The sequence below is a fragment of the Ictalurus punctatus genome, chromosome 27, assembly GCF_001660625.3.
Source record: "Ictalurus punctatus breed USDA103 chromosome 27, Coco_2.0, whole genome shotgun sequence".
NCBI lineage: Eukaryota > Metazoa > Chordata > Actinopteri > Siluriformes > Ictaluridae > Ictalurus > Ictalurus punctatus.
This window is the reverse complement of record NC_030442.2, coordinates 8,328,531-8,352,556: the sequence shown is the minus strand read 5'-3', so window position 1 is coordinate 8,352,556 and position 24,026 is coordinate 8,328,531. Positions and strand designations below refer to the sequence as shown.

The window sequence follows — 24,026 nt, the reverse complement described above, 5'->3', positions numbered from 1 at the left end:
TGATTATGAAACAGCAGTTCAACAGTGCAAGCTATTTGAGTTCTGCTGTCACCTACAAATTGCAGGTGTTATTTTACACAGTGGTAAATCATTGCCTTTAGTGCAGAGAACTCAGCTCAGAGTAGGGAGAGGTAATAAAAAATTTGTCAAACACGTGGATTATTCTCAGAGTGCCTTTGCACCCACAACCCTCCCAGTCCCCCCCCCCAACCTACTGCATTTGCATATAGTGGTTCGCTTTCCCATTTTAAGTTTGGACACACACCCACATAGAATGACAAATGCCAGAGGGTATCTAGATAGATATACACATAATACTCAATTTTAAGAAGAAACTTGCCATTAGTTGTTGAATTAGCAAGCTGTTGCAGTCTATTGGAGCAGAATGCATGTGGTTAATGTGCTGTCCTTCCTGTTAATTACCTCATGCCTGTGTGATGGGAGAAGAGAAAGAGGAAACAGAGCAGGTGAGCGCTTACTAATGACCTGGTTTTCATGTAATACATTTTCCAATGCAACTCTTGGTTATTAAGACCCATCCAATATCTGGTAGTTGATTGTGGTGGAAGAAGCTAATAAAAGTGATGAGTAGTCAGGGGCCTGTGTGCTAAACTGCAGTCACTGCGAAAACAAGCTTGTGTTGAGGAAGTGCAAATGAACATAAGGATATTAGAAGACAAGGGATCGTTGTTCAGTGTCAAATCCAAATCTATACAGTCAGCGTTTCAACTTCTGCGTTTTACGATTCCAGGCATTGGGAAATCTTCTAGAGCTTTGAAGATGACTCGACACAGTGAAGTTTATTTGGCTTACATTTGCACAACTTGACATAAATTGTCCTTCTGCTGCTGTAGCAAAAAATGCCTTGTTTGTACTCTCGTAGTGTTTTACACTGGAGAATACATTAATTCATCTTCAGTAACTGCATTATCCCGGTCAGGGTTGACGTGGATCCAGACCCTTTCCTGGGAACACCATGCATTCACACATTCACATCTAGGGGCATTTCAGCATAGCTAATCCACCTACTTGCATGTTTTTGGACAATGGGAGGAAATCAGAGAACCTGGAGGAAACCAATGCAAACACAGGAAGAACATGCAAAACTCCATGCAGAGATTAACCCTAACTCAGGACTGAGTCAGGGAAGCTGGAGAGGCAGCAACAGCACCCATTGTAGTATCGTGCCGCCCTTGGAGAATGCAGAAAGTACGTAAATGAACAGAGCAAAATCTGAAATTAAAGACAAGGTATTTTAGAATACTTCACAACAGACACATAGAGAAGCTAAAGCATATTCAGGGAACCCACCCAAATAAGTTGATAGAGTTAATCAGAGAGTCCCAGTTAACCAGAACTTATTTACTTAGCTAGAGCTCCAATTTGCATTGCTAACTAAATTAACAGTTGTTTATTATTAATGTTGACATGAACTTAAGATAAGAGGGTAAGTCCATGAGTCAACAACTCACATTACTTAACTAATCATGGTATCGGTTTATTCAGAAAATGAATAGTGAAGAACGATTGGCTTTCCAAATCAAATGAATCAATTCCACTTGGAATAAGAATCACGTCGAAAATTTCCGGAATCTGATAATAAGCTCTATAATAAGCTCTAATAAGCATGTAGTAATATGAATTTCCTTTGAATTTCCTCAAAACACAGCTGTTTAGACATAAACACAAGGAATTACTTGGAAGTCATTTGACAATGCATCTTGGTGAATGATATACACCTCACACACACACACACACACACACACACACACACACACACACACCTCTCTATTCAGCAGGCACCTCAGTACAAAGTGATTACAACATAAGTCAGTGTACAGAACTTACTGTTCTTTACTGTTCCTCACACAGAAATATTTGCACAGGCTGAAATCACAACATGGGGGGGGGGGTTGATTTTCATTTGGATCGATTAAAGTGGAATGGAAAATACAGTACAACCTACTCACTTCTATCAAATCTCTTTATATGCAGGTTCAAGAAAGAAGAAATGTACTAACTTTTGAAAGATATATGAGTCAACAAGTGAACACACATCAGTAATTTGCTGCTCCGCCACATACACAACAAAGATACCCTTGATAATATCTGTCTGCTTATCTGATACCATGTCTGGCTGATGTCTGTTATGCAGCCTGTGTTGACGTGAGAGCAGAGTAGTTTATATTTACAGTTTCCCTCTTTTTTTAAATTTTTTTTTTTTTTTACTTGAGTTGGATTGCATAAATTAATGCAAAAGCAAACAAACTCTGTAATATTAGGAGGAGTTTGCAATTTTTCGAAATTACCACAGATTTTCTCCAGATTAGGGCAAAGATGAGTCACGTGATGTCATCACAACGCACGTTCAGTCAAAGCCCTCTTCGATTCACAAGGACAGTTAAAAGGTCTCATTTACCAACAAACATCAGTGTGAATGAGCGTGCAAAACAATGTCGTGCAACTGCAATTTTGCCAATTCAAGTCGTTTTCTGCAAAAATAAAAGCATAAAAAACTCGCAAATTTTGAAAAGAAAAAAGCCACAGCAAAATCAAGTATTTTTGGCCACAACAATCACAAAAAAAATTCATCAAAATCCTTTACAGACTGAATATTGCATTATTATGTATGAAGTGAAACGTGAACATGGAAGGAAATAAAACAAAGTATTACTGTGCTCAGCAAAGCAGACCATGATCGTAACAAAAAAAACAGAAAAATACAAATCTCCTACTGCAAAAGCATGATAGACATTAGTCATCACTAGCCTTATAAAAGCTCAGGGTTTGTTTGACTCTGTTACAGACAATGATTTGGGGTTGAAGATGAAGACACACTATAAGTCTAAATCCATGTTCAGGATGTATACGCATGGGAAGGATATAGAGGATGCCTGCACTGTAGAGCTCTTCCAAGCCCACACTCTGCAGACCTGTCACTTCAACAGCAGTCACCCACTGGTCATCATCATCCACGGCTGGTCGGTATGGGACTTCATAACCAGGAGGAAAATATAGGGCACAACTAACTGAATATACAGATTCCAGAAACACACAGAGTACTGCAAAGATGATACCCAGTGTAATCAATATTCAACATGCGTGAAACTATTACCACTGAGATCCATTCAGGAGGCTGTAGATATGGGTAATAATTATAGTCCTGAAAGTCTGTTCTAGTCATTAGGCAGCTAAGGCACCACATTTTGGTCAAATTGAAGAGAGCATTTTTTCAATCCAAAGTCATTATAATATCATAAACCTTTATTAATGCAAAGACCTAAAAAGCTAAATTTAAGCCTGGTTTTTGTTTTAGGAGTATCCTATTTGTCAGGGCTGAATTAGGTCCAAGGATATTCATACCCCATGAGTGCATTTTAATATCACAATAAAGCAAATCAAATTTGACTACATTTAGATGCCTTGAAGTCTTATGCAGACTAATGAATAATAAAGCTTTTATCTAAGGGGTACAAATACTGTTCAAATGTTGCCTCCTCCTCAGATGGCAGTGGCTTCCATATTGTAATGTGCAGGCATAGGTAGGTGTTTTTTTAACATGTGTATATTAGGGCTAATAGTAATAGTGCATGCACCAGGCAGAGGTTGTGGACATGGAGTCCTCAGGGACTGGCAGGACATGATGCAGAGAGTAATAAGGGTCATTGTGCAAGATAAGCGTGAATGTAACAAACATGATGCATGTTGAATATTCATGTGGTTTATATTCATATCGTGTACTGTCTAACAATTTATGCCTAATCAGGATTTCATAGACACCTATAGACATTCACCACCAATCACAAGAAAGACAACGCGGCTCAAACTGCCAGTAAATAACCTGACCTCTTTGTGTGTGGCTTGTAGGTGGATGGGATGATAGAAAGCTGGGTCACTCGGCTGGCTGATGCACTTAAAAGCACACAGAAGGATATCAATATCCTGGTCAGTGATTGGCTGACCTTAGCACAGCAGCACTATCCCATTGCTGCTCAAAACACACGGGTGGTGGGGCAGGAGATTGCCTGGCTGCTCATGTGGCTTGAGGTGAGGCTACTAAACAAAAAAGCCTACGAACCAGGGTGTTTATGCTTTAAAGAATACAACACTAAAATACACTGACTTTCTCGGAAGTCCTCTGTATAAAACCATGTAAGAATGTTACCATAAGTGCACATATCTGTTGCTTCTGTCATTTCCAGGATCTCACACAGTGTCCTGTTAGTAAGGCCCATCTTATCGGCTACAGTCTGGGTGCTCACATAGCAGGATTCGCTGGAACTAACTTAGCCGCATCAGGGAGGATTCTGGGAAGAATCACTGGTAAGAGAAAATTTAGTTACATATAACTATGAAGGCTTTCCAACTTCCAGATCATTTTGAATGTACAGTAGTAGACATTTTAAATGTTTTGTTGCTTTCCCAAGGAGTTTCAACTTAAATGACCATAACATGGAAATACAGACTGTTAATCATCATTAGGTTGCAATTAAACCAGGACTTCTTTTTTTTTTTTTAAATTAAGGTAGCATATGTTGCTACTGAAAAAAGTCTTAATTCTAGAAGCGATGCAAATCACTAGAAGATACTGCAGTTAAAACCTTTTAGTAAGAAAATATCGGTGATCTATCTATAGCGATGACTATACTAAGTGAATTTTTTTGAAACATTACTGGAGTAATGATTCCACAACATTCAACCCGCTGCACACACACATGCATGAAAACCGACACGCATGGCACAAAATATTACTCACTGCATAAACCATGTAAAATCCGTTAAGTCACTGCTTAAACTCGCCACAGCTGGCACACGTCTCCTTAATGCAATACCACAACAGTTAATTAGATGCATATGGATGATAAGCAACGAAATCTCTTTGCAGGGTTTAAGCCACCATTTTTCTGTCAGGAAATAGAGAACAGTCCACTTTAAATCTTCCCCCTTTGCACTCAAATATGATCAAATATGACCCCGCTTGCGCTTACTGTTTAAACCTCACCCACTGAGACAAACCATTTGCACTATATATATATATATATATATATATATATATATATATATATATATATATATATATATATACGATGTAACTCATAGATACAAACTTCCCAGGAGGACTTGAGCATGGGAATGAAATAAGCCCTCTTCTGATTTGCATCATAGACCAACCCACTAAATTAATGTAAAATAGTAGTAACTAAATACAGCATTTAGGGCAACTGCTAAATGCAGCAAGTGTGTGTGTGTGTGTGTGTGTGTGTGTGTGTGTGTGTGTGTGTGTGTGTGTGTGTTTGTGTGTGTTTGTGTGTGTAGGCCTGGACCCTGCAGGCCCACTGTTTGAAGGCATGTCCTCTACAGACAGACTCTCCCCAGATGATGCCAGGTTTGTGGACGCCATTCACACATTTACCCAGCAGCACTTGGGGCTCAGTGTGGGCATCCATCAACCCGTTGCCCACTACGACTTCTACCCTAACGGAGGATCATTTCAGCCCGGGTGCCACCTGCACGTTCAGAACCTGTATGCCCACCTGTCTCAGTATGGCCTTCTGGGTAAGCATCAACAGAGGGAGAGAAAGGGAAAGATTGGGATGGGTGAGAGGAAGAGATTAAAGGGTGGATAGTGGATATTGTTGGAGAGACTGAAGTGACGGATTGGAGAAAAGGAGAGTGAAGAGTGCTATTAAAATTTAATGATTTGGAGTAAATTGGCATCTTAAAAAGAAACGCTGTGAATTCCCAACATGTTCAGCTGATGAAAAAGAAAGATTTGACAACTTACTTGGATAAAAAGTTCACAAACATAAAAGAAGCTGTCAAGCACAAATCTTAATAATCCCAAATGCAGCATGGTGCTTTCCACCCTGCTGAGCTCATGCCTGCAGGGTGTCAAAATCTGCCTTTATGTGAAATGCATGAGCTGGACAACAGGCTTAAGATATCTAATCAAAGTGAAACGCAACGAGTCATGTGATGGTCATGTGACGAGTCTTGATCAAGCAGTGAGTAAATGAAAACAAGGATAAGACCATTCTAATGCAGAAAGATGTGCAGAAATAGCTGCTATACTTTTGTCATTTTTTCCAGTTACATTGTTGTGTCATCAAGTGAGAATTAAAACCTCGAGAGACTATGTGATGACAAACATAGCGTAATAACATCTGTAGGTAAGACCAACTTCTTATTCTCGTTTTATTCCTGTCTGTTTGTGTGCAGGCTTTCAGCAGACGTTGAAGTGTGCCCACGAGCGAGCGGTGCACCTTTTCATTGACTCTCTCCTGAACAGAGACAAACAGATCACGGCCTACAAGTGCAGAGACAACACAGCATTTAACAAGGGTGTCTGTCTGGACTGCCGCAAAAACCGGTGTAACACTCTCGGCTATGACATCAAGAAGGTCCGGACGAGCACCAGCAAGAGGCTGTACCTCAAAACACGCTCGCTTATGCCATACAAATGTAAGACAGAGCTGTTGTAACAGTGTTCATGTTTTAAATCATCATCTGTTGTAGCTCAGGGTTTAGTGCTAGTGGCTGAAAGGTTGAGTTCAAGTCTATGGACCACTGTTGGTTACTTGAGCAAGAACCTCAACTATGCTTGCATTGGGTTCTGCCTCACCTGTAAGTCACTTTGTATAAATGGTTCTGACGGATGTGTATGTCTTTACTGTGGGATATGTTTACTTGCTGCTAAAGGGTGTGCTCTTTCTGATGCTGATGTGAGAAAAACGAACTGGAATCGTAAGTTCTGGGATTCTGGGAAATGAATAAGTGGCCAGTTCATCTCTATGAGCTTCGCCATTTCTTCACTGTCATCAGAGGGAGCTGATTGAAGCTCGTGTGGAAATTGTTTACATTATTATTTGTAATTAGCAGAAGAGTTGACACCAGTCATGCATGTAGCTTCATTGTAGCTTGTTCTGTAGCTCACTTTGTTTTTTTTGTAGAATTACTTGTAGCTTAGTGTAAACTACCTTTAAAGTAGTTTGCTCAATGCTGGTAATCACATTTTATAATTATAAAAGACAAATTAAATGTCTCTGTGCGATGCTGAAATATGAATTTATTCTCCTGTGCAACAAACCACATGGATACAATGTGAATTAATATACCACCAGGAATCTGAAGATTTCTGACGGTTACATCGTGATAATAAACTGTGGTTCAATGGCGATTCAGTGGACCTACCGGACATCTATAATGACCCTACAAATAAGGCTATCTGCAGGAAAATCACCCACTCGTATAGAATTAATTGGTATCAAGATAAAAGCACAGAATGTTAAATTAAGACATAACAGCATTGTTAATGTTTCATGAACAAGTGGAGAACGTTTAAACTCTTTCTGAAAGTCAAATAAAACATTCCATGAAAATGCTGAATAGAAACCATTAAGTGAATTTCCACTGGAGCATGAAACAGTTCTCAGTAATATCTTTCTTTTTTTCATTCATCTGCAGTGTACCACTTTCAGATCAGGATCCAGCTCAGCACACGGTTTGAAAAGATTGATCCGTCTCTCACCATCAAACTCACCGGCACTCTTGAGGAGAGCGAATCCTTGCCAATCACGCTGTAAGTCCTTATTCTAACTTACGGATAGTTTGTTTGAACTAAATCTCTTATTCCCTTATTTCTTGCAAGGCTGTTTCTATAACTTTTACATAACACGTACGTGGTTATCATACCTAATGCAAATAACGATTGCATCACATACTGTTTGTAAGGTATATCAGGAATGTTAGAATCAACAGACGTCATCGCAGTTTTGGGCCAAGGCCAGTGCTTTAGTTCAAAGTAAATGGAGATAAAGGTGTAGTATATCCTAAAATAAAATGTATGAAATTTCCCTGTTATGCCCTTGTTTGGTGCTCAAAGTTTGTTCATTAGTTTTGCACTAGAGCTACATGGCTAATGTGGCTAACGTCCACATTCATGGGAAGCTTATTTCCTCTAGATTAGCATTGTACAAACAACACACCTAAATAAATAATCTACCTAATAAATAAATTTCATTTCAAATTGAAATCTACAGACGGAACTGATCCTTCAGTCAGACTGCAATAATTAAATGAAGCAAATGAAACAAATCTGTCCCTTTACACCATCTTTACCTCTTTGAAAGAGTAAAGGAACTCTCAGGCAACAAGACCTACATTTTCCTGATCACCCTGGACACTGACATCGGCGATCTGAGGATGATGCACGTTGCCTGGGAAGCAGACCCACTGTGGACCAACATGTGGAGCAAAGTGAAGACCATAATCCCATGGAGTAGGAAGGAAGTTGTGCCACAGATGACCATTGGCAGGATTCGAGTCAAAGCAGGGGAGACACAGCAGAGGTAAAACAGCACTTCTGTGCTGTTCAGAATCCTTGCTCAGGATTTTGACTATTGCAGTACAAATATGGCAGCAAATAAGTCACTCACAAAGCGAGCAGTTACTCAGAAACACCTGCTGGAAAAAATGTAGCTACCATGCGCTGTTAATGTAAGAATGTAATAAATATGCATACTGCTTTTACTAATCTGGTCAAAGAATGATGAGTGAGAATCATGATGTCAATGTTTTCAGTTGAAATGACTGGTTTCAAAATGAATGGCACCCTCACAATGACTCACAATTTTTATGCCTAACCTTGAGAGGACGACAAGTCTCTTTCTGTAATGTGTAGCAAGGTTGGAAACACTGTTCAGAGCCATTCCTACAGCGCCCCCTAGTGGACAAGCCCTACTTATCCCGTACAGTGTATCTCAACACAAGGCTCAGGGATGAATACGCAGAGCTCCAGTGTAGAGAGAGATTTTTACGAAAATACCTCGACTGGAATAATTATTCAAGCTCCAGTTTTAATTTTCTAGGTAATTACAGTTATAAAATAAACTCCTAAGATCAGACTAATCATTTGACAGACTAAGAGTTTAACATTTTGCAAACGTTGGAGTACCTTTGGCAGCAAGGTAAAAAAAAAAAAAGAAAAAAGAAAAAAGAAGGCTGGAAGTAAATTGTGGTATTATATGTTGTGAGCACAATTTACTTCCAGCCTTCTTTTTTCTTTCTTTCTTTCTTTTTTTTTCTTCTTCTTTTTTTTTTTTTAAAAAAAGCAAAATGTTAGCAAAGATATATAAAATTGTTTATACAACTGAAAAAATGAAACATTTGTTATTTAGCTCCAGCTATGAGCTACACTTGTACACACACAAGAACAAGAACAGGAATAGTTATTAAGGTTCAATTCCCATCAATATTTTAAATATAAATTCTACATTATATGAATGTATTTGTTTATTAATGATAGAGACAAGACATATTTATGGTTTTAAAATAGATTCTGCTTATTAAAAGAGATGGACTGGGTTCATAACATGCACTGCTAAATGGTTAAAGGACCCTGAGGGTTCAGAGGCGGTTTAAGGTAATATATCCTAGCAAACACACAGTGGATTTTGTTTCTTTCTGTATGAAATGTAAATGATTTTTATGATTATTAATTAGCTTTTGCCCTGTGACCCGTCTTATCTCCTTTTCTCCACAGAACCCAGTTTTGTGCTCGGACAGAAGATGGGGTGTATATCCAGCCCTCTGAGGAGAAGCTGTTTGTTCGCTGTGATGAAAGGCGGGAAAAGCCGGAGCACATGCGGTCACATGGCTGAAGGAAAGCACGGGGTTTTTGTGCTCACGCACGTGTTGTAACGTCGTAATGTGAGTATGTTAAAAAACAACAACAACAACAACACTTGGACTTTTTGAGGTTAAGCGACGCAGAAGAAGCTGAAACCACAGTTACTGTTTTTAATCCGCTCTTGTCGACTGGTACTCGTCACTTTCCCCTTGTTTTGAATCCCTGCTGTGATTTCAAGCCTAGTTCACACTGCACCCACAGACCCTCATAATATGGGATTAGAGTTGTTTCATTATTCCATATAAATAGATTACGATCCACAAATAAATGTAGTGAGATTTACAAAAATTAAACAAATTCATTGAATGAGATCCACAAATATATGTTAGGAGTTTCACAAAAATAAATTCAATTGACAAATAAATAAAATGATATTTGCGAATAAATTTAAAAATTTTTTTTTTTTTTTTTACAAATATGTTTTTATGCAATCACGTTTTGTTTTACAATCAGGACGGGAACAGAGTCATATTACACCAAACTCGCATATTATAAAGGCTCTCCAACATGCTCGATCAGGAGGAATGACGACAGGAGAGTGGATCTAACCATCTAACAGCATCACTGTAACAACATCTAAAGAAAACAAGCAACATTATGGGTCAGAAATTCTTTATTTTAAAGCATTATATGTGTTTTTACCAGTGTTTCCTGTATCACTACCGAATCCACGGATTTTTTTGGATTTTACAGTAAATTGAGTGTGTTGAGATTGAAAGACTGTGTATCGGGAAAAGATGTGTTCTCACAAGCAGCATGTCAAAACACAGCCCGACCAGTGTCATCCAATTCAATGATTGCATTCTCACTAATGATTACATTCTCTAAACGAACCGTGCTAAAAGACTCAGAAACCTTTGGAGTTACTGGTTTGAATCAGTCTAACGAATCCTTATTGAATCAGTGAATCAATCATTACTAATTCATCAGACCACTCATCTATAATAACCGTGCATTTATGAACCATAACGTTGCTGGTTTTCTTTTAGATGTTATTACAGTGATGTTGTTAGATGATATATGCGAGTTCGGTGCAATATGACTCTGTTTCTGTCCTGCTTGTAAAACAAAAAGTGATTGGTTGGAGCGAGACCATGCTACGACAAAACCAGACAAACGTGTCTGTTGGCTTTGGTCAGCGTCTGTCGTTGCAGTGTGAACTAGGCTTAAGGTCCCTTTTTATTAGGCTAGCTCACGTGGTAGCTCAACTGAAGTCTGTTATTGAGAGGTTATGGACAGTTGGACCTAATATAGACCTCAGGTCCAAATGCTGCCTAGAATACATTGTCATTTCACACAGTTTTGTTTTTAAACCTGCAGACAAAGTCTGAGCGGCGGTGATGCTTCCAGCGCGTCACATCTGATGTAACATCTCTATTGCAGGTCTGCAGTAAAAGTGATGTATCACCCTGTACACAGTGGCTATGTATTAACATTTAGATGTTATTATGACTGATGATTCAGTCAATTCATGGATTTTTAGAAATCTTTCTTATCGAAAAGCTAGCTCATTTTGGCTGTCGGGACATTTCATTTTTAGCTTTGCCGTTGTATCTTGTTATCTGCTGATGCAGAAGAACAGTGCTAGATGCCATTTCATGGTATGCTTTCCAAGCCACTATTCATTCTCGTTATAAAAATGTTGTTCTTGAGATTGTGAGAATGAAATTCACTGCGTCAACCCTTGTGATTTGTTTAATTTCTTGAACATGGGAAATCTGACCACTGATTATTATTTCACATTCTGCTCACACACACCTATATATATATATACAAGATACCTATATATATATAGGTTTCTTACAATAGTATGGTGTGGCTAAAATTTGCATTTTATTTAAACCCTGCCCATGAGCATTAAAAAGTTTTTTGAATTTGCATTTGAATCTAGTGAATATTTCTCTTTAGCTTATTAAGATCAATAGTTTGATGTCGGCTTGTAGGCATAGATGCCAAACTATTTCTTAGGGTCAGATGATCTAATGGACTTCTTCCATTTTCCTTGCCGCCGCAGTTGTGTGCATTCTTGAGTGGGAAAGTCAGAGAAGAAGAGTTGAGGAGAGATGCTATTTTGATCCATATGCAGATTTGAACATGGCCCTTCGTAATATTTACAAAGTTTGATGCTTTTTATGTATCCATAAGGCGAACCTGTTTTGCTAATTATTTCTGTAAATGCTTTGTAAATCTTCACCATGTCCCAATGTCCCATTAAAACTGATCATTCCGCAAATGCAAACCTTTTTTGGAGGACAGATTGTTCCATGGAGTCACTGAACAAGACATCGGTCATAATCTTGTGGGATTTACCTGAGCAGATAAATCAATAAACGCAAAGCATTTCATTTAATTACCTATTCAAAATCCTATATCTACAAAGAAGAGTTATAATTATCTCTGAGAAAAGGTGAAGTATTGACAGGCCAAAATGGATAAGCTCCAGAAACAGCACATTTCCAAGCCAGCCCTCCCCCCAGTCAGACTAATGTTCTACCTCACTGGACCCGAGCCAACACACCAAGCACTGAAAATTCATTCAGCACAGCACTTCCATGACTTGTAGCAGCATCTTTGAATAAAGAAATCTGGTAACAAGAAGAAGAGAAGGAGATGTCAGTTTAAATGAATGAATGCAGTCTGATTATATACACACTATATGTAACCTAAACCTTGTAAAACTTTTTTTAAAAATCTCTATACGTTTACATCTATGTCGCAAGTGTTTATAACTTCACAGCAAATTCATATTTGACCTTCTTTTGTATTGAGACAAATACCTAAGGTTTTATGATTAAGGTTATAGTAATATTGTTGTCTGTTACAAGCTGATTATTACAGTCTACGAGAACGTATAAGAAGAAATGAACAGGTCACATGATAAAAGTGCTACTGCATTTTGCGCTGGCTAATGCGAGTTTGCTTTGGTCGTGTTCCCTCGATGCTGAGATCAGACGTCCACTGATAAACTTTACAGCCAGGACCTGCACAAACATAGACAACAGTGTTTAAAGTGACATTTATAGCAAATGTCATCAGGAGCAAATGTACCTGCTGTTAACACACAGCAGCGTGAAACACACAACCAGCATGCTGAAATGTTTTTCCAAGTCTGTTTTTATTAATGTGAATAAACTGTGTATTGAGAAATTGACCAAATCTATTTATTAATGCATTTCAAGTACTTCAAAAAAATTACATATCTTTGCACAATACGTTTTGCATTCTTAGTAAAAAGTTGTTTGTTTGTTTTTTTTTTTAAATTGAGAGCAAATTAAAGGAAAAGGGAAAAAAAAATCTGAATTATGAAAAAGTAAAACTCACAAAAAAGGGGGTACTGCATAAAACACAGCGGCCATTAAAATCAAACAGTAGTATTAGACATATTTCTCTTTCAATTTCCACACATTTTGCATCCATATCTGAATTACAAAAAGTCTTCCCTGCCCAAAGAAAGATTTCCCACACCACTTTACCACAGAAGAACAAGAATTATTCAGTACGATCAGAGCCTTTAAGTTCAAGCAAAACTCAAACCACCAACCACTGTTCGGCAACACTTGTCGAGTAGAATAAACGCATAACTCACTTTCCTAATGAAGGAGCAAATGAAATGGCCTGTCCACTAATCAGTCATGCCTTAAGGGAGGACCTTGGAGCGCACTGTAAGTGATCTGTAAGAGAGCTGTTACAATCCTCTTTTCAAGAGAGCTCTAGATCATGAAAAACTTTGAATCCAGTTGACAAATGGACCAACAAACATTCCAACAAGAAAGAGTGTTTTATTATAAACAGAATATAACGATTTTATTTTGGTACACGTGTTTGCATCAAGAAACGTAAAATAAGGAATATAAAAAAAAATTAAAAATTAGCGCCGCTTTAATGACTGCCTGACAGTCCACCCTCTCTGAGCTGAGTATCCATCCATCTTCTATACTGCTTATCCTCTTCAGGGTCACAGGGAAACCTGGAGCCTATCCCAGGGAGCATGGGGCACAAGGCAGGGTACACCCTGGACAGGGGGCCAATCCATCGCAGGGCACAATCACATACACACTCACACACTGCAGACATACCAATCAGCCTACCATGCATGTGTTTGGACTGTGGGAGGAAACCCCCACAGCACAGGGAGAACATGCAAACTCCGCACACACAGGGCCACGGTGGGAATCGAACCCCCGACCCTGGAGGTGTGAGGCGAACATGCTAACCACTAAGCCACCGTGCGCCCCTGAACTGAGTCTTTTCTTCTCAGATGTGTATATGACCCTATACCTATAAGAGACTGGCACAAATCTGTCCTGCTGCTCATCAGGCACAGTAGAAAGTGTTTACAGATCATCTTCTGCACATGGAGTACAGAATAAGGGTTGGACCGCAGGTGCTCTAATATAGAAACAAATTTGCGTTGTTCCATCTGAAGAACTTTTGCAGAGTAGAGATGGGACAATCTGAAATAATTATAGCACTTCTATGCTGAAAAGCTGTTGTGGTGGTTTCCCAGCTGGTGCTTAATCTCAAAATGTCACTTTTCCATCACAAAAATCTAGCTAAAAATCAACCAGCAAAATGCTGTGGATCTGGAACCAGGCTTAAGGATGCCATTATTTTATCAACAACTCATGTATAAATAGGTGAACATCTGAAAAGGCTACATTTTAAACACAGTTCCACTACTAACGTATTTAGGTTTTCAGATCCTGCTTGGTTTATTTCCTGAATGAACTTTCTGTATTCACTTCGATATGGAAAGTAGTCATGTAGAAACCACAACATGTACTCATAAAGTCCTCCTAGTTTTCCTCTAGTTTGTTTTCCAAACTCCAAAATCCTCCCAGCAGGTCTCTGTATTAGTGGTTGTTCTCAGAGAAACAAAGATTTTGACCATAGTCATGCCACAGGAAATTTCTAGGCAGTTGTAAAACATCTCTGACAGTGGTGGATCCGACATGAACTCAACACTACAAATACAACATCAGCATACTTCTCACAAGCTTTCACAGCTGAAATGTATGTGAAATAAGGCCATTCACCAAAAGGTAACACAATCACAAGTCTCATTGTCTCTCTTGCTCCTGTTCTCAGGATTTTAAAATTTCACTCAGTCTAAACGAGGCAACTCTTCTAATGCAAACAGAGTGTGAGAATAGGATGAAACTTACAAGAACAAGAATACTCAGTCTTGGTCATAGAACAAAACAGGGACGTGCAGAGCAAATAAAAACACATCGCCAATAATCATCAGGCATTTTCCATTCACCTCGCTGACACATAATGCTTTAGGCTTTTTAATTTGTCCTGAGTGTCAATCAAAATAGTAAATAACTTCACCAGAAGCAAAAACACAATCATACGACGCATCAAGAAAGAAAAAAAAACATTTAGTGGAAAAACTATACAAATGAAAAGAGAGAAAGAGAGAGAATGTGATCTTTAAAAAAAAAAAATCTTGCATTTGATATATTTCTACTTTTCATTGAGGATATTTTTAATCACATTGGCAACAGAGTCTATGAAGAAGGTGCTCTTGCTCACCCAGCCTTGCCTTGCCGGACCACAGGGTCTCTGCGCTTCCCCATCATGTCATTCCTAGCAGGATGGCAGTGTTTGGGGAAAATACGGGTGGAGGAAAAAAGAGAATTAAAAGTGGACAGAGACCAGACCCTTGAAGCACTCCACTTACAGAGATATGCCCAAGAAAAGAAGGGGGGGGAAGGGGGAAATAGATATCCACATAAGAAAACAAAGCAGTGATTCTCTCTTTTCCTCATCTGGTCTTTATTCAGTGTGAGGACAGCATCATTGCTTTACAGAGCAGTTTGTTTGAAGTTTGTTGTGGGAGTTTGCTGTTTCCTTTAGACAGCTCTGTAAGACTGTGGATGGGGTTAATTGATTGGTTCAGTAACTCTTTGGAGTAAAGTGTTTCCTGTTGTAGGCACTAGGAAGAACCAAGGCGGAGTGCGGAGCTTAGCGGCGCATCTGACCCATCTGATAGGTATCTCTGGGCTGGCGAAGATGTGCACGCTGTGGCTGAGTCTGAGCGCTCTGACCCTGAGCTCTCCTCCTCTTCAATGTACCTACAGAAGGAGAGGTGGAGGAGAGGACAGACATTAAGATTAGAGCAATGAACCGGTACAGGTCCTGGTACTAGTCCTACTCCCCCGCACATACTCCCAGACACAAATATAGAGAGAGAGGTAAATGGACATCAAAAGAAAGAAAGGGGCAGTACCCAAAAGACAGAAGGTGAAGGAAATGACAAAGACAGAGGGAGAGGAAAAAGGAAAAGAGAATATGAAGGAGAGAGAAATGGAGCATAGAGTGAAATGAGGTAAAAGTAGTAAGGTACAAAGTTAGGAAAGAAGGAAAGGCAAGACAAGTCCTCAGTGACTCGTCTTACAATGTGGGTCTGAGACTCAAAAGTGTCCTTCAATTTTCATACAACTGGATGAGAAAGTAAAGTGGTGAAGGTGAGCAGGGTGCTGTGTCTGTAAGACAGTCTGTAAGACACAGCTGGAATATTACTGATGGTGAAGGAGCAGGTACAAACAAAAGTCATTTTCAATGATTCACTTCACTTGTCTTGCCATTTTTTTTATTGCAGAGGTGCACAGAGCTGCACTGTGGTGCAAGATGACTTGGCTGTGATTCAGAGAAAGTAATTTCAGGCCAAAGCTCATGCTCTGAATATAGTTTACACAGAGCAGAAAAGCTTATTACTGTGTCACATATAGAGTGTTACAGTGAGAGTGTGCACAGTTTCTACACCGGTGTTGAAAGTTTCTGAACCATTTAGATTTTTCTACATTTCAGCATAAATATGACCTTAAAACATCATTAGATTTTCACACAAGTCCTAAAAGTAGATAACGAGAACCCAATTAAACAAAACAGTATATTACCTGGCATTGGTTTGGGAGGTGCAGGTTAATTGAGGATATTACCTGGCATTGGTTTGGGAAGCGCAGGTTAATTGAGGATATTACCTGGCATTGGTTTGTTTGGGAGGTGCAGGTTAATTGAGGATATTACCTGGCAGTGGTTTGGGAGGCGCAGGTTAATTGAGGCTATTACCTGGCATTGGTTTGTTTGGGAGGTGCAGGTTAATTGAGGATATTACCTGGCATTGGTTTGGGAGGTGCAGGTTAATTGAGGATATTACCTGGCATTGGTTTGGGAGGCGCAGGTTAATTGAGGATATTACCTGGCAGTGGTTTGGGAGACGCAGGTTAATTGAGGATATTACCTGGCATTGGTTTGGGAAGCGCAGGTTAATTGAGGATATTACCTGGCATTGGTTTGTTTGGGAGGTGCAGGTTAATTGAGGATATTACCTGGCAGTGGTTTGGGAGGTGCAGGTTAATTGAGGATATTACCTGGCATTGGTTTGGGAGGTGCAGGTTAATTGAGGATATTACCTGGCATTGGTTTGGGAGGTGCAGGTTAATTGAGGATATTACCTGGCATTGGTTTGTTTGGGAGGTGCAGGTTAATTGAGGATATTACCTGGCATTGGTTTGGGAGGTGCAAGTTAATTGAGGATATTACCTGGCAGTGGTTTGGGAAGTGCAGTTTGGTGGGTGCATTACCTGGCAGTGGTCTTGGTGGGGGTAGTTTGGGGTTGCTGCTTGGTGTGTGAACACTGCAGATCTTAATGAATCCAGCCATCAACATGATGAGAGCAATACCCATCAACAGCACAGCCCACCAATAAATCTGTAACATATACACACGTATTAAACATTCGTACACAATAAACTGTATCTTGCAATGACAAATAACCCTTTCCTGTGTTGTTGAGAACCGCACTGTAGTGTTAATTTCTTCAACGAAAACTGAAGAAAAATGTTTGTGGATGACCGTTTTTTCCATGACTAAGATGAGATGATAAGATGACATCGATGTCATTAAACACTAACTGTGACTGGATTAACATGCAATATTGTTGACAAAGAAAAAAAAGACGAGACTAAAATGTACACTAAATATTATAGGCTGTTTTTGAAACGAATGCGAGATCCACACATAAATGCGAGTTCGCACATGGAACTATGCTACAAGCGTAGCGGGGATATTCTGTGCAATGTTGACTTTCGTGATTGCCCGTAATACCTACAGGCTACAGCCAATGGGAACGCTTCTCTATCAGCGTGTGTTCTCACAGGACCGATCAGACCACCTCAGGTAAGTCTTAAAGAAGCTGAAAATCTTAACAGAAACAGTTACTTTTAACTGATGCGATAGTAGAAACTTTAATACGGATCAAGCTGTGCGCGAGTACCTGAAATGATCCAGGTTTAATCTATTTTGAACATTCTTATTCATCTTAATTTATTGTCAGAATCACAGCTTGCTGAGTATTATATCCACCGTTATGTTAGCTTACATGTTTATTACAAATAAAAACTGGTTCAATAGTTACATAGAGAGACACGTAATGCTTGTAAAGTGTTTCAGTAAGGATTCTCAAGCCCCTATGGACTGTACCACTTTCATTTTTTTATAGCACTGATACAGGCTGTCACTCTTATTTTTGTTGATAGTCAAAAAAGGCAAGAGAGAGACAGAGAGAGAGTCTGGCAGGACTATATTAAAATACTTTTTACCACCTGGTAAAAAAAAGCTAGGAGTGAGAGGGCAGAGGGTTGTGATATAAAAGATAAGGATGAATGAAGGGTGTTTGTTTTGTGCCACACATAATTCATGAATGTTGTTCATTAATCTTTCATGTGCCTGTCTTGATACTCCAGAAAGCATATCGTTTGTAGGCGACATGAGGTATTTATATGGTTATATTTATATTATATTTACACATATGTAAATAAGGCAAAAACAAACAAACAAACAAACAAAAAAGTGTATCTTGGACATTTCCACCACTGGTGAGACTAAACTGATTGAAATGTTAATCAATAGTAATCTTAAAATGTTTACAGTTTTCCTTGACTAAAACTATAGACTAGACTTCTCTTAGACTAAGATCAGACTAAAATGCTCAGACATTTAGTCAACTTTCTGTAGAGAAAACAGGATAAGGTTGACTAAATATGATAAAAACGATCATCGAGGACATTTGACACAGGACTAAGACTAAGACTACTTTTAAAAATAGCTGACAAATTGTACACTACCACACACTATTGTCAGCACACTCTGGCTCACTGAGGGAGAATATAGAAAGCTGTGCTTACCACTATCCACTCAGCGATGGTCTTGTAAAGCTCAGGGTTAAAGATAGCCTTCTTGAGTCTGGCAAGTGGTCCGTCAGCATCCACCAGCCTGCACTTCATAAACACGTCACAGTAGCCTTTAAAGTCGTTACAGGGAGATCCAGGCTGTAGGGTGCGAACCTTCTTATTGAAGTGTCTTGCCCATTCATTAGAGCCTGTACTTCTGCACGTGTTGGGCTTATCTGTGTACATACAGATGCAGATGCTCATGTAAAAGCACACACAGCAAAGCAAAACATTTTTATTTTGTGTGTACATTCCAGATTTGCTTAAAATGGTAGTAATGTGCCACATTATAAACTCATTTCATATCTCGTCCCCAATTCTGGTTTAAAGACACAAGTTAAAGCCTTTTCGGTTTTTACATTTTGATTACTAGTTGTTATGTACGTATGGTGTTGTTCACTTTTTTTTATTATTATTTCAGTTAAGGTATGTTGAGCTGCATTCCATATGTAAAAGGTAAATATATAAAATACATAAATGCATATAAATAAAAGCTTATTAATTATTATGATGATCTGTAATTCTCCATAAATGTGTGCATGTGTATGTGTAACTTGTGCACAGCAGAGCTGAACGACATTTAACACCAGTGCTTAGGCTGGCGTGCAGCACTCACTCTTCTCCATGCAGCAAACATGGCACAACTCTGTCTCATCCTTCCCATCTTCACTGGCACATGTGCACACCTCCAGGTTGAAGCTCTCACAGATAGAGCCAGTGCAGACCTGAGAGGGGATGGAAGGTTGGGGTTGGTGGGGTGGGTTGGGGTTGGGTGGGGTGGGAAGGGGAGAAGAAACAGACACAGAAGCGAAGTACATGTAAATACATGAGGAGTAGATGCAAGGAGTCTGAAATTAATGTTCAAATTACCAGCCAAATGTAGAGATAATATCATGCACACACATTAGAATATAGTACGACAGTTCATACCCCATTGATGCAGACTTGTGTCTCCCCGTTGCATGCTGTTAAGTTGGCCTTTGGAGTAGAAGTAGGACACTGTGCTGTGGTGCCGCTGCACTTGCCCTCAAGAGCGCAATCCGACTCGTTCCTACACTTTTCCTGAGTGCCCTTAAACTCACACTGAGCTGTACAGCACGGGCCCTGACTGGGACTGTGATAGAAGAGGAAAGCAATGAGAGAATAACCTGACTAAATCAATGTGTACAAGCAACAACAATAGTGTAAAATAAACAATAAATGAACAGATTTCATCACTCGACACACAAGTATGTTATGTTAACGGTGCTGGCCGAGGCAGCTCGAGCACTACTATCAGTCCTAGGCCCTGGCAGGCAACCATGATTCCATGATCGCAGGGAATAACACACACATTTTATATTAGGCACAAAAGAAAACGCCCGCTTCGCCAGTTATAATTATTTTAGCATCATGATCACTTCTTCAGACAAATTTTAACCAGGATGTGAAGTGAAGATAAAAGTGTGCAGAGCTTTCTATGCCATAAAACAAAACATTTTTGTGGCTATTCCAATTATTATTGTAACTATAAATATTTAAGGGTGGCACACATGGCCACCTCACAGCTCCTTCAATCCTGAGTTATCTATGTAGAGTTCTGCATGCTCTCCCAATGTCTGCTTGGGTTAACTCTGGGTTATCCGGTTTCCTCCTACCTCCCAAAAACATGCTAGGAATGACCGAGTGTGTGCATACTGCACTGTGTTGGAATGGTGTCACATCCACATCCCACCTCACCCTCAGTGTTCCCCGGATAGGCTCTGAATCACCACATCCCTGAGCAGGATAAAGCACTGACTGAAGATGAATGAATGAACAAATAAATGGATGGATGGATGGATGGATGGAAGACATTTAAATCATTGAGGTCTGGGGTATGTTTTGCCATTCAAGAATTTCACAGCCGGACATGCATAGTTCTGTAAGCACATCCTAAAGGTGCACTATATCACAACAAACAATGTACACGAAGCAGAATTAAGCCAATATCGATTAATCATGCATTTCCAAAAAAGGGTCACCAAATTCTGTAACCACCTAAAGAACAGCAGCTACCCACAATCACCCCACAGACTCAAGACCAGATCAAAACAACAACGTCAATCAGAACCAACCAAATTATAGCACAAGTGAAACAACAACACATCACATGTTGGGAAACAGACGAAATCTGAGAGAACCCCACGCCGTTTGACCATTACAAGTCCGTACACCTTGGTAGACTAGATGAGCATAGCGACAGTGCGTTGACAAAATACACAATTCGTCAGCACCGGCTGGGTACAGAGACCCGCAAGCACAAACAATCCAGGCTGCCTAAAGACAACAACCTACTGCACTACAGGCATTAACAGAGCATGAATTCTGGCTAAGGATAATAATGAATATATTACTCAAATAAATTATAACACCTGTCTGTATTAGCAGTTGGTACAAGCACTTAATAACAGTGTAGAATTAGCAATGATTAATCATAGTAAAAAATAAATGTGTGAATTAATGTTGCTAGGTTTTACAGAGGATCCAAACACGATTTATATTTATTATGTAGAAATGTGAATTGTGAGATCACCTTCCCTCTTTACCTAGCAATTCGAGGATACACTCATTTTCACTGTTGAGTTCACGTTCATACTCATATCCCTTGTCTGTATTAATGTATTCAACTATCTAAGTATCTTACCATGAATTTGAGATCATTATGTTAGCTAACACTTTCTATTCTACTTTCATTATGAGCAACCACAACATGGGGCTGAATAAGCACTCTGAGCTTTCACTTGTATGGTGGGTTTGCTAATGAATTTGACTTGTCCATGCTAAAACACACCACCTCATGCAGTCAGAAAGGGGATTGTATGCTCTCATGAACATTCATGAATGCTGCAGTGGACGTTCCAGACTCAGCACATACCTGCACTTGGCTCCAGGCTTCAGTGTGCACTTCTTGCCATCTGGCTCATTGGCATTGTGGCAGCAAGTGTCTTTACAGTGATCACTGTAGCCACAGTCACACTGTTCCCCAACCTCCACCAAACCGTTTCCACAGATGGGCTGGCCAGACTCTGAGGAAAGGAGGAAAATTAAAGATACCATTCTCAGCTGTGAAACTGACACAGTAGTGGCACAATAATAAATAAATACCAATGAAGACAATCAGCTTAGACATGTTTGATGAAATTAAATTAGAACCAAATTAATATCCAAACCAATTCTAAAATACAATTCCACTTTCACACTTTGGGTAGCACATCCTACTCCTATGATTCTTCTACCTGTTTTGGCGCTGCAGCTTAAAATCCTATTGAACTTCAGTGTGTCATACTGTGTCAGAAACCACATAAGTAAGTCTGAGACACTGAAGAACCCAACACGTTTTATGCGAATGTACAAATGTTTAGCATGATTATACAGCTACATGATGCTAAACTAGTGGCTATATTACTTGTTAGCTGCATCACTGGCATAGCTCCAGAGCAAAATACAGTAGTAAACGGCACACACCAAACATTGACAACATTTGGGCTTAGGAGGACTTTGTGTGGCTGATCTATTCCTTAAAAATGAATCCCACTAGATGCTTGGAGACCCTGGCTATGTGCAGAAAGCTCTTACCGACAAAACATTGGGATCTCTTCGCATCCAACACCCTGCTGATGTTGCGGATGCTGCAGATGGAGAACTTGTTGTTGTTTAACTTGTCTCCGGACGTGGCTCTGGCATACATGATGTAGTTGCCTCGCTCCTTCATGTCAGAGGTCTTTGACTCTCCCGGAGTACACTCACTGCCAGAGTCATGCTGCCAAACGAAGAAGAGGAGCGAATTAAAGACATGGCAGTTACTCCAGAACAAACGCAAAATGTACAACATATATTTGGACAATAGCCTTTTGTTTCTAGTTGGCAGATAACGGCAAATAAATGCTTGCAATTTGTCTTAGTTGTTTTATTTTGATGCAATACAGACCATACATAGTATGAAGCTGCTTTCAAAGGGTACCTTAAAAAAAAAATTGTCACAGTTCATCTAGAGCAGGGGTGTCCAATCTTATCCAGAAAAGGCTGGTGTGGGTACAGGTTTTCATTCCAACCAAGCAGAAGCCACACCTGAGTCTATTGAAAGCCAAGATCAACTGATTAAACAGGTGGAATCAGGTGTGGCTCCTGCTTGGTTGGAATGAAAACCTGCACCCACACCGGCCCTTCCCGGATAAGATTGGACACCCCTGATGTAGAGTAACAGAGGCACAAAACAGAAACCTGTGTGGTTCTCATCCTACATTCACAACAGCAAGCCACAAACCGACAGGTGACTGTTCATTTTCTATGTACATGTGCGAAAGGAAGTCGCGATTTCAGAAAAAGCAGTAGGTGTGCCTAGAGACATTATGAAAAAGAATTCAAGGACGTAGCAGAGATCATGGGTGTCTCTGGTGAATATACATAGCTAGTACATTACAGTGGGCTTTCGCTGATAATGTGCTAATGAAGTTGATACAAAGCCTAGCATGTAATGTAAATTAAACAACCAATTTTTACACTGAGTAGTACATTGTTTAATTTATGTTTAATTTGTGACTAACTAGTTCACTTTATAAGCTACTGTATATATAGTTGCTAGCAGATTCACTCACCATACATTGCCAGAAGACAAACTACAAGTGACTTGTTGGTTGCTAGTGTGAATACAGGGTCATTCCACAACCCTTTAGGGTCCCGAACTTTACTTATAAGCAGCGGATACTCACAGGGGAGCCGAAGTTGTGTCCGACCTCATGGGCGAAGGTGATGTGGGACACTTTAGGGGGAACGTGGCTGCCATAGTTCTGAACGGTGATGATGCCAGTGTTAAGAGACTTCTTTTTATTATCGGAGTATTGTTTATTCTTCTCACAAATCCCACCAGAGCTTCCTGAAATAGTAGAAAACATTTATAGTATTATTCCTTTTATAACAGTCATAACCACAGGCAACCTGGTCGACAAATATATACGCACAGGTGACAAAATAAAGAATAAAACAACATAAGTCCTCCATGTGTCACCAGAACAGCTTCAATCTATGCCTCTCAAAACATATTCCCTTGGTGTTTTGATGATGGTGGTGGTAAGAAATGT

The 24,026-nt window shown here is 39.6% G+C and overlaps 2 protein-coding genes across 2 annotated transcripts in view; one reads left to right on the top strand and one right to left on the bottom strand.

The window, feature by feature from the left end:
• Positions 1 to 236: 236 nt before the first annotated feature.
• Positions 237 to 12,369, top strand: lipca (lipase, hepatic a). The gene is made up of 10 exons (XM_047151685.2): positions 237 to 467; positions 2,807 to 2,985; positions 3,868 to 4,047; positions 4,203 to 4,323; positions 5,317 to 5,556; positions 6,220 to 6,462; positions 7,465 to 7,579; positions 8,130 to 8,348; positions 9,542 to 9,708; positions 11,009 to 12,369. Exons 1-9 carry the CDS (start codon positions 386 to 388, stop codon positions 9,657 to 9,659), a joined length of 1,497 nt encoding a protein of 498 aa, XP_047007641.1. The 5' UTR covers positions 237 to 385; the 3' UTR covers positions 9,660 to 9,708; positions 11,009 to 12,369.
• A 415-nt stretch (positions 12,370 to 12,784) lies between these two features.
• The window catches only part of adam10a (ADAM metallopeptidase domain 10a), a 116,924-nt gene continuing 105,682 nt past the window's right edge, over positions 12,785 to 24,026 (bottom strand). The window contains exons 9-16 of the mRNA XM_053676780.1: positions 23,658 to 23,821; positions 22,525 to 22,708; positions 21,824 to 21,974; positions 19,858 to 20,041; positions 19,544 to 19,652; positions 18,883 to 19,103; positions 17,281 to 17,407; positions 12,785 to 15,768 (exon numbers count right to left, since the gene is read on the bottom strand). Of these exons, the coding sequence (XP_053532755.1) occupies positions 15,659 to 15,768; positions 17,281 to 17,407; positions 18,883 to 19,103; positions 19,544 to 19,652; positions 19,858 to 20,041; positions 21,824 to 21,974; positions 22,525 to 22,708; positions 23,658 to 23,821 (1,250 nt within the window). The 3' untranslated portion in view covers positions 12,785 to 15,658. The remainder of the gene's footprint in view (positions 15,769 to 17,280; positions 17,408 to 18,882; positions 19,104 to 19,543; positions 19,653 to 19,857; positions 20,042 to 21,823; positions 21,975 to 22,524; positions 22,709 to 23,657; positions 23,822 to 24,026) is intronic.